Here is a 13,289-nt window from a genome sequence, read left to right on the forward strand (position 1 = left end):
CTTCGCCCCGCGAAGGTCAGTTTCCAGCACCGCGAGCCCGGTGCATCTTGGGAATCGTAGTCCGTAACAAAAACCACTGCTGCGACAAGCTGCAGGTGAAACAGTACCAGTGTGGCGCCTGCTCCGTGCTTGTGCTGCCCTCAACAGCCAACCCAGCCTCGGTCCCTGTGGTCTAGTCACCACTGCTCAGTTTAAAACAAGTTGCTGCTTGGCATGGAGTGATCCGCATGAGCACCCGCCTTGATTTCCATAGCCCCAGCGCCAAGCACAGCACGTACAGAGAGCTGATGGACCCGGAGCCCAGACACTGGCAGGTTGTGCTTTTATCTCATAATGCCCCTCTGGGGAGAAAAGAAATGTTTCTCCTCATTGCAAGGCAGGATATCTGAGAGAGCCTGCATAGTGCCCCAGAGGCAAGGTATTGGGTTTGATACAGGGTGATGCATCTCTGAAGTCATTTAATTATTTTATGTGTGGCGAGTTTCTTTTGGTCCTTGTGGCTTTAAATAACTGGCTGAACTGGAGCAGTGAGCAGGGAAGTGGCAACGTTTGCAGATGAGAGAAGTTATTTAGATTCAGCAGGATTGTGAGGAACCTGCTAGGACCTAACCAAGCCTGGTGAATGGGCAACATGATGGTGAAGGAAAATTGCTGTTGACAAGTACAAGGATAGCCTTGAGAGGGCCCAGAGGAGAGCCGCTCATATGATTAGGGGCCTGCAGGATAGATCCTATGGGGAGAGGTTGAGGGACCTGGATCTCCGCAGGCTCCATAAGAGAAGACTGAGAGGGGATTTGGTGGCCGTCTACAAATTTCCAAGGGAGTGGGGGACAGTAAGGAATAGGAGACACCCTGTTTACCAAGGCACCCCTTGGAGTAACTAGAAATAACGGCCACCCACTGACAGAGAGCAGATTTAGACTAGGCATTAGGAAGAACTTGTTTATGGTGTGGGTTGCCAGAATCTGGAATGAGCTTCCAAGGGAGATTGTGCTCTCCCCTACCTTGGAGGTCTTTAACAGAAGACTGGACAAACACCTGGCTGGGTTCATCTGACATCAGCACTCTTTCCTGCCCAGGGCAGGGGATCAGAATTGATGGTCTCTTCCGACCCTGAAAGTCTATGAAATCTATGAAAATAATGTACAGTAGTAGAGGGAAATATTTCCTTTAGTTGCTTTTGGATCATAAACTCAAAGACTGTGAAACAGCTCTTTTTTCATGATGTATAGTTTTGCTAGACAACAATAACATGCTTTGCCACACACTGTATGTTAAATTACTAAAGCAGGAGCTCTTTAGTCTTTCTGTAGATGCTGTTCCATATCATATAGAATTTCTTTTTCATTTTAATTTCTTTTTAATAAGCCTAGGAATTTCCATTCAGAAAAGAATGTTAACATAACGTAAATGTTGTGTAATGGAGCACTCAAAAGTCAGGAAATGATTGCGATGCCTCATGCAACCTTAATTGCCACATTTTGCAGCTGCTTAATTTGTACTATTGTGATGTTTAACTAGGTCAGGGGTGCTTACCTCTTGCCCACACACCAAATCCAGCCCCTGATGCTGGGTGACCTGACATGTAGGACTCCCCATGAGCCTGGAAATTTGGCAGCAGTATTTCTGCTGCCAAATTTTTGCCCTCAAGGGGTGCCCAGTGGGCTGGAGAGCATGACCTTGTATACTGGATTGGGCATGCAAGGCAGTGTGGGGCCTGATCCAAGTGTGTGGGGAGTGGCATGGGACTCCAGGGTCCAATCCCAGAGTAGGTGTGTGGTACAGGGCTGGATCCAGGTGTACAAGGCTGGGTGGAGGCAGTGCATGGCCTGATCTGGCCTGCAGACCAACCCTGCACCATTAATTTGGCCTGCAGGGCCAGAAGATTGAGCACCATTGAATTACTGTCACTAGGGACACTTTTGCATGTGCTCTGGGTGTGGGGGCGGTGGCATTTTAATTGGAGTGGCTCCGAGTGCTGCTCTAATTAAAGTGCCTCCTACTATTTTTAAGTGCAGGGACACTGATACATGGGGTGCAGGAGGCTCCTGGAGCATGGTAATTGCCAGGTTCCAGCAGACTCAATTAATCGAGTCTGCTCTGATGTGCTGGAATTCCAGTGAGTTGCAGCGGCCTCCACGCTCATGTATAGGCGCTCCATGTTCCACCAGACCGGGTCATATTCAGTGAACAGAATAGACAGTGCTCCAAATTAACTTTCCTGTTCAAAGCATAACTGCTTTTTCCACAGTGTCATCCAACTCAGCATCGTGCTGCATTGCATCACAAGGATTGCCTTCATACTACCAGCCTGGACTGCAATAGGGAAACCATGTGCCCTAGGTTTATGCGCTGGACTAGGCTTCAGGAAACCTGATTTCTGATTCTAACTCTGCCAGTGCCCCGATGGATGATCTTAAGTAAGTAAGTCACTCCACATTTCAGTGCCTTAGTTTCCTCTTCTATAAAATAGAGTAATGATAATGACCTTGTTTGCAAAGCACTTTTGAGATACTGTAATGAAGAAAGATATAGAAGTAAGTGTTGTTGTTGTTGTTATTATAGTAACTGAAGGCACTCATGACTGAAGCCCCATTCACTGCACAATAGGCTTAATTATCCATCTCAGCATGGGGAAGCTCTGATAATTGGCAAGATCCCCAGATTTATCTCTCCCTATTCTTTTTGGGGGAAGTCCCTTGCTGGAAATGTTATATCATCCAGAGTATCCAAATACACAGGTAATGTTTGTGGCAGGCAGTAACAGCATTGTGTCAGTCCGTCTATGGAATATCAGTGAAAAGCAGAGCCACGCGCTAGTGCTCCTGACCGAATTAGAGTTCCATCCATTAAAGCCCAAGTGTCTGCAGGTGCACGGGGATCTGCTTAATCTGTTATGCTGCTGCTGCTGTTTGTCACTTCCCGGTGTCCATAGGCTCTGGCCACGTTTCCAGAGCTACCGGGATCCAGCTCGTCACGTTTCCAACACACCAGCCAAGGCCCCTAAGTTGTGCTATACCCTGTCTTCACTGTTCCCGTGCGCCTCCCCGGCAGCAGGCAGGAGCCAGCCCTGCCTCCCTCTCCCCGCACTGAGCGCCGCCAGGGCCGGCCCTGCGACCACCAACCCGGGTGTCAGGCCTCTAAACTACACCTCCCAGCGTGCCTCCGGGGGAAGCCCTAGGCGCTGCAAAGCATTCTGGGAAATGTAGTTTGCTTTCCGCTCCGCTTACGCCGAGGTCGCTAGAGCATTAGGCCGCGGGGTGCCTCGCACTGCATTGTGGGAGCGGCAGTGCGGAAATGGGTCAGGACTCTACGTCCCATGGTTCAGCGGGGTTGCCCCACCCCGGAACTTCCGGCTTCCTCTCGGCGCTGCGGCGAGCCGGGACGGCCGACCCGTCCGTGGCTAAGGTGAGCGGCCCGGTTATTATGGGATGTCGGGCGGGAGCCGCGAGGCCGTTCCCTGCCCCCGCGCGCTCCGGGGCGGTGGCGACAGCGCGGCTTCGCTCGGGCTGACGCGCGGGCCCCGGCCCTGGCCCCGGCCCTGGCCCGGCAGCGCTCCCCGGCGGGCGCGGGGCGCGGCTTCACGCGGGCGGGACCGGGCCCTGCCGGGAGCGGAAGCGGCCGCGTCCTGGGCGGTGGGGCCCTGCCGGGCGGGACGTGCCGCCGCTATGGGCGCTCCCAGCTCGGCCGGGCCTCCCCGCCCCGCCCCGCCCCGCCCCGGGGCAGTGTAGCGGCTGCTGCTGTCCGGGTGCCCAGGCACGGCTCGGCGGAGCGGGGCCCGCGCAGCTGCGACTGGAGGGCGCGTGGTGGAAAGGCGTCGCTGTCCCGCGCGGTCCCCGCTGCGCAGAGCCCGGAGGCTTCCTTCCCCTGCGGGTGCCTGTGGCGGGCGGTCTCGGCTTGTGGCCTGAGCGCGCCCGTGGTATATGGCAGCCGGCTGCAGCGCCCCCATGTCTCCTGAAGAGGCGGTCTGCAGTGACACTTCCCCATGCTGCCAAGTACTTGGCAGCTGGAGATGCGTGCATGCGTGTGCGATGCTCCACAACAGGCCGAGGCCCTGGCTCTGGGGGTTTAGGCGAAGTTCTGTGAAACATGTGAAATAGCCAGCACTGCGGCTGGCCTTCCTGTGGGTTCAGCCTTGCTGTAGTTTATTCAGCCTCTCCATAAGATCACAGAGCAGAAGCTAAACTTTCTTGGACATGTCTGAATTTGTAAGGATGTGAAAAAGGAATTTTTGAATGTAGCCTCCCTTTATGGTCTGTTAGTGCCCCGAGTTGTCCACACGTGTTAACTGCAGCTTGACGTGCTCCTGCTTCGAGTTCCAAAAATGTGTGTAAACAGCTCCTCTAGTAATATGGGCGTTGTCTACTTGAATAATAGTGCTTTTGTATTGCTAGAAACATCCAGGATTTTAATACACAGTAATATTGAATGCAGCAGAAATGTTATAAACACTTCACTTAATTCCATTCCTGATCTCTCTCAGCACTGCCAACTTTTTGTGGAGATAGGGAAGAAGAGGGTTGTAGTTCTGTCACCTTGGTCCCTTGCGATAAATTATCATGCATATGTACTAAGGAACAGTTAAAAACTTGTTTTTGTTTGTAAATTTTGCATTGTTTAATATTTGGTGTTTAAATGAAACGTTCTCTAAAATTCTATCATATATTACGAAAACCCTATATTAAAGTTAGTAGGATGCTATGTAAGCGAGCAACTCTAGGTTATAGTTCAAAAACTTCACTCTGAAACTATTTTCAGTGTTGTCAGTCAACTTTAATGGCATGTGTCTGTATAGCTTCTGTATACTTATTGAGAGATGTTTGCTAGTTGTTTTTATTGAACAAAAAATTCTTTCCAAGTTGTTTATGAATTAGAAATGTAATTTTTTGTTCAGCTTTAGAACTAAGGGTCTGCCTGATGGGTCTTGGACCTTTCTCATAAGGTAATTTTGAGTATTAGGCCCTGTGTAGTCAAGTTAAGTGGCTGGTTTTTGGTGGAAGAGTAGTGATGTGTCTGATGTATTTCAAAATACATTTCCCCAGGCCCTGATTAAGACTGGGAGGTATTGTGCTTGGTAGTAGATCTCTGATATGATGGCTGCTGCTCCAAGGAACGTATGGTTTTTCATTTTATTAAGTAAATAAATAAATATTTATAAAATAAATTTAATACATTTGAAACAGGGCAGAAATGGATGTATGTTAGAATGTGAGAGAGGATAATCTTGTCTCTTGTTGGGAGCGGCATTTCTGAATGATATTGGGATGCTAAATGGATTAGATTCTGAGTAACCTGCTCAAAATAGTGTTCTCAGTGGGGGAACAGGGTCCTGGGTAAGACTGTAAATGGAGGATAATGTGTAGATGGCATGTTTTCTGGCATATACCAGGGAATATGGAAGACAAGCTTTCATTAATGCAAGCTGTTAACAGTATTGGGAGCCCTAGCATAAGCAGTGTCTCTGTCCTTTTTCAACAGAGCTTACAATATTCATAGTGTGACAGGGAGATCTTGGTAAAAATAAATATGTTTATTAGTTGCAGACACTTGTACAGTCCTTGTGATCTTATGAGATCAGAAAAGTATGCAAGGAAATATCCCTTTACCTGCATCCAGTATGTGATGGCTTTTTTAATACTTTTTTTTTTTTATTTACTCCACTTCTGTACATGCCAAAATGTACTTCACTTCATATTGTAGTATTGGTATCAGACCCAGTTTTTTGTCTCTTGTAACAATTAATAGTTAAATGCATAAACCTCTGAAGTCAGAGGCTAGCAACCTACAGCCCATGGACCAGATCTGACTCTCAGAGACATTTTATTGAGTCCTTGGAGTTCGAGGGTTTTTGCAGTGTTTTGGTGGCAGGGGGCTTCACCTGGGTGGCATGGAGAAGCACGGTGGCATTATTGCAGGGGTGAATGGTGATGGATGCTCTTGTGGTGCTGTGGACCAGGTTGGAAGCAGCTCATGCTTGGCTCCACTTGAGTCTTTCCCCTGCCCCTCGCCCTGCAAAAACTTGCAGACCCCATCTTAAGAACATACTATCTTTCAACCCCACTGACTACTTTATAACTTAATTATACTTGTTACCTGAATACCAAGTCTAGAAAATGCATCTCTACCCTGCCTTCTGCCTGGCGTACTAACTGGAACTGTCTGCTTTGCAACTAATTGTTCTCTCTCTAACTAGAAACAGTGAAGGGAGCCTAGTAATTTTTATGGCTATCTCCCCCTCACTTCCAAGAAGCAAGGTGATTTTTCCTTTCCTTTTTTTCGCAATATCTTTTACTTGCTGCTTTTCCAGGCCTGAAGGAGGAGACTTGCTGCCCAGAAGCTTGTCTAATCTCTCTCCCAACTATACAGTTGGTTCAATAAGTTATGTTGCTCAATAAATTATTGCTTCCCTTATGTTTCCTGACCCATCATGGCTACAACCCTTGAATGCTCATTTTCAAGACTTTGAAATAGCAGACCTAAAGCTGTTGGAAGTGATTCTGTAAATTCTAAAACTATAAAGCCTATGCTCCCCATATCCATTTTCAAGTGGGTATTTCTAGTCTGGTTTCTGGGAGAGATGAGTTATCCCTTTGCTACCTAACTTTCAAATATTTGAATGATATAGTTTTAATGTTTTGGGGTATAGGACTGCTGTCTTCAATTTTTAGTCATTTTCTTGGTTATTGGAAATTTCTATATTTTTAGAAGCATTCAGGCCTGTGACTTGTAGTGTTGGAAGTCTGTAGGAGCTCTTCCTCAATTTGTCTAAGGTTGTGGAAGTTTTTACTGAGTGTGCAGAGAGGTTGTCAGATCTCCATCTTTGGAAGTTTTTAAAGAGTCGGTTAGACACTCACTTGGTTGGGATGGCTTAGAGAGGAAGGATCTTCCTTTAGCATAGGTGTGGATTAGATCAGTATTTTTCAACCTGTGGGTTGTGTCTCAGAAGCGGGTCTCAAGAATATATGAAAGGATTGTGAACAAACTTTAAAAATGTTTTCTCCTTTAAAGGAGAAAAATGTGGGAAACCGTGGCTTTTCCCCTGGGGCTTGGGATGCCCTCTGCCCCACACACCTACCACCTGCCCCATGCACTGGGGGGCTGGGGCCAGGGGGCAGCGGGTTGCAAGTGTGGGGCACTGAGTCAGGACTGGCTGTTGATGTTTACAAATGGGTCCTGGTGCAAAAAAAAGTTGAGAACCACTGGATTAGACCTCCTGAGGTCCTTTCCAACCCTACTCTGCTGTGATTCTGTAGTTAAAAGCTACCTCTTTTAGGAGTAGTTCCTACATAGCTGTAATTTTGACAACCTGCCAGCACTGTAATTCAGTATGCTTGTAGCAACTATTAAAGGGGCAATAAATAAGGGCCACCTGGAATAATAGGGATACACACTGAGAAAACAACCCTGAACTCTGCAGCAGTGTTGTTGTGCCATCATGAAATAGAATTGTCAGCTTCAAGACATAGTTGCCTATTCAAAGGAAATGGGAATGAATGCTAATTTTATAGATTATTTCTGAGGATCAGGTAGGTTCCCTAGCTTCCTTTTTTTCTGGCTTATGAGTGATCTTTGGTAGTAATGCAATAAATTTTCATTTTTTAATAAACACTGAAAATCAGGAGGTTACAGGTAGGCAGGAAGACAAGAATTGAATAAGCTGGTACCTGGCTACAGCAGAATGGCCAATTCTGCAGCAAAAATGCTGATTTTTTTTTTGATGCATTTTGGCAAAATGTTAGACTCCCTGGTCATGGAATTGGGAAGTCTGCAAAGCCTGATTGAGATGAGTGAGATGGTGCACACTCTTTAGAGCACTTGTTTTGGTCTCTTTACATACTCAGATGTGTAGCATTGCATAGGCTGACTGAATGAAAAAAAGATGAACTTGAGGGCTTTTCTTTTTCTATATAATTTTTTTAGTGCAGTATTCAATCTGTTCCTAACTGACAAGAAATGTAAATGTCAGTGGACAGACTCTTGTTGCTTTGAAGTAAATTGAGGGACAAAATAGGAGGAGTAAATGGGGAACATATAAGGTCCTGGCACCTGTTTAGAAGACTTTGCAGCTTCAATCCCTGTTGCAGTTTGCCATAATTAAAAGAACTGTTGATAGCAGCCATCATGCAGGTATTCAGGAGAGAATGCTGTTACCTCAGTACCTTGGGATTGCAAGACCACCCACTCTCTGAAGAGTATAAGAGGAAACCATCTCCTCAGCATTTGCTCTTACTATCCTAGGGGGATAAGAAGGTAGAGCAGGGGTCAGCAACATTTTTGGGCACAGTACCAAAAAATACCTACAACCTGGACTTGTCAGGTGTTGATGTGCCAGGGGTGGATGGTGGGGGATCTGTGAGGGGCCTTTCCTTGTTGTGGCATCTCAGCCCTGGTCCCTTCCCTGCTGTCAGTCCCAAGGTGCACGTGCATTGCTCTGGCACCTTTGCCATGGGTTGTCTGGTCCTGAGGTAGAACCTTTTCTAAGGATGGACAGAAGGAGCAACCAGAAGGGCTACAACAGGCTTATCCAACATATGGCCTGTGGGCCACCATGCATCCTGCCAAGCCATTTTCTGAGGTCCAAGGTGCTGTGATGGGAAACAAAAGTAAACACTGTACTTTTGTTTCGGGGGGTGATGTGATACCGCTTCCTGTGAGGTCTTTGAATATGGCTCTTCGGCCCACTGGGTGATAAAGTTCATGATCCAGCCCCACATTAAAAAAGATTGGACACCCCTGGGCTACAACTTCAGGGTCCCTTTAATGTTAGCAGGGGTCAGCTGCTCTCCATGGTATTAGAACTTCATGGATGTTTTGCCTATAGTTTTGCTTTGGAAATTGCATCCATATGGAGAGCTTAAGTACAAGTGATAAAGATGTCACTTTGTTTTGTAAGCCAGTCCAACAGGAGTATGTTCAGGGGAGGGGACCAAATGATTGGTACAGGGTACAACTTTTCTTTATTAGTTATCAGCTGCTGAACCCTCAAGTATGGAGGCTACTATATTCTTCCTATTTTAAAGTAGCCTTCCCACCCACACTTTTTATCAACTGAATTGTAATGGTCCCTAGCTTTAAAAAAAAATGGTATTCTTTGTTCATAAAGCAATCATTGGCAGTTTTAATTTCTTGGCATGGACATATTTGGGAACATGCTTGATCTGGGCCAGAAAGATTAGCCTTTAGAATCTTTCCCTGTTCTCTACCATGCTGCATTCTCACTAATGGTTAGTAGTAGCCAAAGGGCATGCCTCTTAGTAATCAGACAGAGGTTTATTAATTTTGATGAAAAACTCCATATAGCCACTGTAAAGGCAGGTATGATGGTCTGTGTTCCTAGTACAGTTTATGCTTCAAAACCTGTTTCAAGTGAACGGTGGAGTTGGTTCAACTTAGATGACAGGACATGGACAAGGTCTAGCCCTACATTTCTCTCAAGCTGTTAATATAAGGAAGGGTCTGTATTATCTATTACAACAATATCCATGGTTGCCTATCTATGATCTCTGAGGATTCCCTCCCCCACCCCAGTACTGCTGCTGCCTTCTTTCTGAGTAGGATGCTGATGCAGGATTTATGCAAGATCTTTAGGCAAAATCAAGACCCTTTTGGTGGTTATCTATCAGTGTGCCAGTGCTGCAGCTGTGTTATCATTTTTCTGGTTGGTTGTTTCAGCTGTCAAACTTCTTTCTTTAGACCTGAGGGTGATTAAGTTAATGTTGATGCCTTGTTTTATTAATCCTTGTGTCATTGTTGGAGGCCTGTTGATGTTGCATGGTCTTTTCAAATGGTCAGTCTGATAACATGAAGTCTTATCTTGGGTTAGTGAGCCCTGCTGCACATTCCATTGAAGAAATTGGCTAGTAGCACCAGGCTTACTAAGATGGTATAACTTGTAGGACCTGCAGTTTGTGTCACAATCTCCTGCTGCTTCTAATGGCAAGGACAGTTGAGCTGCTGTTGAATCACTTAGAGTAGAAATAAATGTCACCAAATGAAGTGGATCAGTTTTGCTAGGATGTGTCCTGGCCCAGCTGGCTGCTTTGTTGAACAAAACACACATCAGCCTGTTGTTCCCCATCAACAGGCAGGACAGCAGGTGATGTGTTGTTATCCCAGTGATTGAGGGGCCTAGTCTTGTGCCCCCTAGGAAGTCCCATGCAGAATCGGGTGCCCCTCAAGCTTTGGAAACACCTACCCGGCTTTCCCCACTGATGATCAAGATGCACCTCTGATTTCTGGGGCATGCAGTCTCAGTAAGCTAGGGAGGTGCTTCCAGGGCTTGAGGATCCTGATCCTGCACAGGATTTCCCAGGATGCACAGGACCAGTCCCCTCAAACCTTTGGAGCACCTGCCTGGGGTGGGCAGCTCCAGGCTGCCTGTGCTCTCACACCATAAAATAAACAAGACATCTGCCACTAGGTCAGAGGTAGGCAAAATCTGCGTGACGGACCAGAACTGGCTCACCAGTTGATTGGCTCTGGCCTGTGGCTGCCCCCATGGCTTTCTACATGGGGCCAAGCCCTGCCCTCTCCTTTGTGTGGCAGCTCCCACCCTTACCTGCCCTGTGCCCACTGGTGGCCCCAGCCCTGGCCAGTGTGCACAGCTTCCTAGCAGGGCTGTTTTCCACCCACCTGGCTGCCTGCAGATGGCTACTAATTGTGCCAAGTGGCTGAGTGGGTAGAGAGTGGCTGGGAGCTGGAGCTCCATGTGCTGGGGCAGGAGCTCCCTGGTTGCACCCCCCCCCCCCCCCCCCGTTTGCCTGGGCATGTGGTGCCCCATGCTACCTGCTGCCTGGAGCTGCTCAGGAGGGAGGAAGGAGCTGCTGGAGGTGGGGGAGCTGAGCAATACCCAGACAACTGCTGCAGCAGTGGCTGTGCGCATTCACCAGGGCTGGGGCAGTGCCATCGGCAGGCCATGGGGCAGGTGTAGGAGTGTGGCACAGGCTTTCCTGGGCCAGAGTGAACTGGATGGGTGGGGGGGGGAGTGAGCACACCACCCAAGCTCTGCTGCACCTGCCCACCCCAGTCCAGTTCCCTCTCCTAGCATGCAGACAGCTCCCTCATGCGTACACCCTGCCACACACACCCCTCCTCTCCCCCCATCCCCTCCCACACACAATATATGAGAGTAAGACTTTATTTTGAGCTGTTAGACAGCTCTGTATATACTACTCAAAAAAACATACTTCAGGACAAAAAATATTTTTTGAAATAAAATATGTTATAGTAGATTTTTTTTTTTTAAAGTGTATGATTTGTTTTGTATCCATAAGTTGTTAAAGTGATATCTTCTGAATGATTTTGTGTGTGACCCTCAACAGCTCTCCAAAACTCATTAAGTGGCCCTCCAGCTGAAATAATTGCATACCTCTGCACTAGATAGTAGCACAAATTAATACCGCTTTTGTCATGGCCGCTATTTGTGGTGTGACAAAGGGTACAGATGCTTGTTTGCTTGGCATTTGTGCTGCCATAAAATACTGTATGTATCCATTGTTTAGAGGTGCACCGATTAAATGCCCGTGCTGCGCACAGCCATAGCACAGCACTTGGGCAGCAAGGAGCACAGCCGGTAGTGTGGAGAGCTGCTTCCAGCTGGTAAGTTCAGTGTGGTGGAAGGGGTTGGGGGGGGGGCAGATCAGTGCCCCCTGCAGTGAGGGAGGGGGGTTCAGGAGCTGCCCAAGTGGGGCAGGGGGAGCCAGAGCCGTAGCTTGTGGGGGGGAGGCGGCTCTTGTCTCTGCTTGAACCCCAAAAGGGCATGGTGGGGAGGGCTTATGCCCCCCAGATGTGCGCGGGGTAGGCCAGGCTGCAGCCGGGGCTGTGAGGTGCTCTTCTCTGTGGGGCTGGGCTTGGAGCTGGTATTGACAGTGCTGGGAGCATGCTGCATCCAATACAAATTTTGCCACCGCTCTGCTCCCAGTGCCAATGCTGCCAGCTGCCCAGTGCAGCCCCAGCTCAACACCCCGCCTCCACTCATGCACTGGGAAGAGCTGGGGGTGCCCTGGGCGGCTGGTGGCAGTGGTGCTGGGAATGGAACGGCAGCAAAATTTGTGGTGGATGCAGCACCCTCTCAGCACCACCAGCACCCTCTCTGAACCCATCCCCCACCAAGAAGAGCACTGTGCAGCCCTGGCTGCAGCCCGTGCCCTGCGCAGATCCGGGGGACATGCACCCCATGCCCTCCCAGGGTGCAAGCAGCAATGGGAGCCGCCTCCCCCTCCATAAGCCGCAGCTCCAGGCCCCGCCCTGCCCGGGCAGTGTCTGCCTCTGCCCTTTCCCTCACCGTTGGGGACGTTTTTCTGCTCCCCCCATATCCCTTCCCTCCCTCCTCTCCTTCCACCACACCGGACTTACCAGCTGCAGGCAGCTGTAACGGAAATCGAATCTGTATCGGCCGATATGCCTCCTTAAATATTGGCTCTTGGTATCGGGCCCCCAAAATCTCTATCAGTGCACCCCTAATACTTTTTTTTTTTTGCGGCCTGGTCACTTAATGTTTCTGTGCTTCAATTCTCCACCTGTAAAATCAGATAATTAGAGGTGCACTGATGCATCAGTCTGATATCGGATTGACACCAGTACAAAGAAAATTGACTGTATCATAAATCGGCCATATCAGGCTGATAATTTGGCAGTTAAGTGGCCCATGTGTGCATGCAGCCGCAGCGCAGCACAGCACAGGCAGCGAGGAGCACAGCCGCCCGGTAGTGTGGAGGGCTGCCTGGTAAGTCTGGCGTGGTGGAAGGGGAGGGGCGAGGGGGGGCAAATCAAGGCCCCCCATGGAGAGGGAGGTTGTGGGGGTGGGGCAGGGGCTGGGGCAAGCGTTGTGCAGCCGGGGTGGACACAGCATGGAGCTGTGCCACGTCCGGGGGGGAGTGGGGGGACAGGATGGCTCACACCACTTGGCCAGGAGCCTCTGGTCCAGCAGCTCATCTGGTGCTTGTCCACTGTTGTTGTGGCTCCCCACCCCGACAAGCTGCAGCTCCATGCTATGCCTGCCTCACCCTGGCTGGGCAGCACTTGCCCCAGCCCCGCACCCTCCCTTACTGTGGGGGGCGTTGATCTGCACCCCAGCCCCTTCCCTCCTTCCTCCCCTTCCACCACACCAGACTTACCAGCTGGAGGCAGCTCTCCACACTGTTGGGTTAGGTATTGGAAATCGGATTGGTATTGGCAGATATGCCTCTTTAAAAATTGGCTATTAGTATCGGCTGTAAAAAATCTCTATTGGTGCACCCCTACAAATAATACTGTCTTACCTAAACATTAACCTACCACCTTTGTTGACT

At 48.9% G+C, this 13,289-nt stretch overlaps 1 protein-coding gene across 2 annotated transcripts in view; it reads left to right on the top strand.

Moving 5' to 3' along the window:
- The first annotated feature begins 2,399 nt into the window (after nt 1–2,399).
- The window catches only part of RBM6 (RNA binding motif protein 6), a 104,807-nt gene continuing 93,917 nt past the window's right edge, over nt 2,400–13,289 (top strand). Inside the window, exon 1 of one of the 2 annotated variants that reach the window (XM_059716152.1) lies at nt 2,400–2,420. In XM_059716152.1, coding sequence (XP_059572135.1) covers nt 2,411–2,420 — 10 coding nt within the window. In that variant the 5' untranslated portion in view covers nt 2,400–2,410. Of the gene's footprint in view, nt 2,421–3,317; nt 3,409–13,289 lie in introns of those variants that run through there. The other variant, XM_006265535.4, reaches the window with a different exon arrangement.

The sequence above is a fragment of the Alligator mississippiensis genome, chromosome 12, assembly GCF_030867095.1.
Source record: "Alligator mississippiensis isolate rAllMis1 chromosome 12, rAllMis1, whole genome shotgun sequence".
Classification (NCBI taxonomy): Eukaryota; Metazoa; Chordata; order Crocodylia; family Alligatoridae; genus Alligator; species Alligator mississippiensis.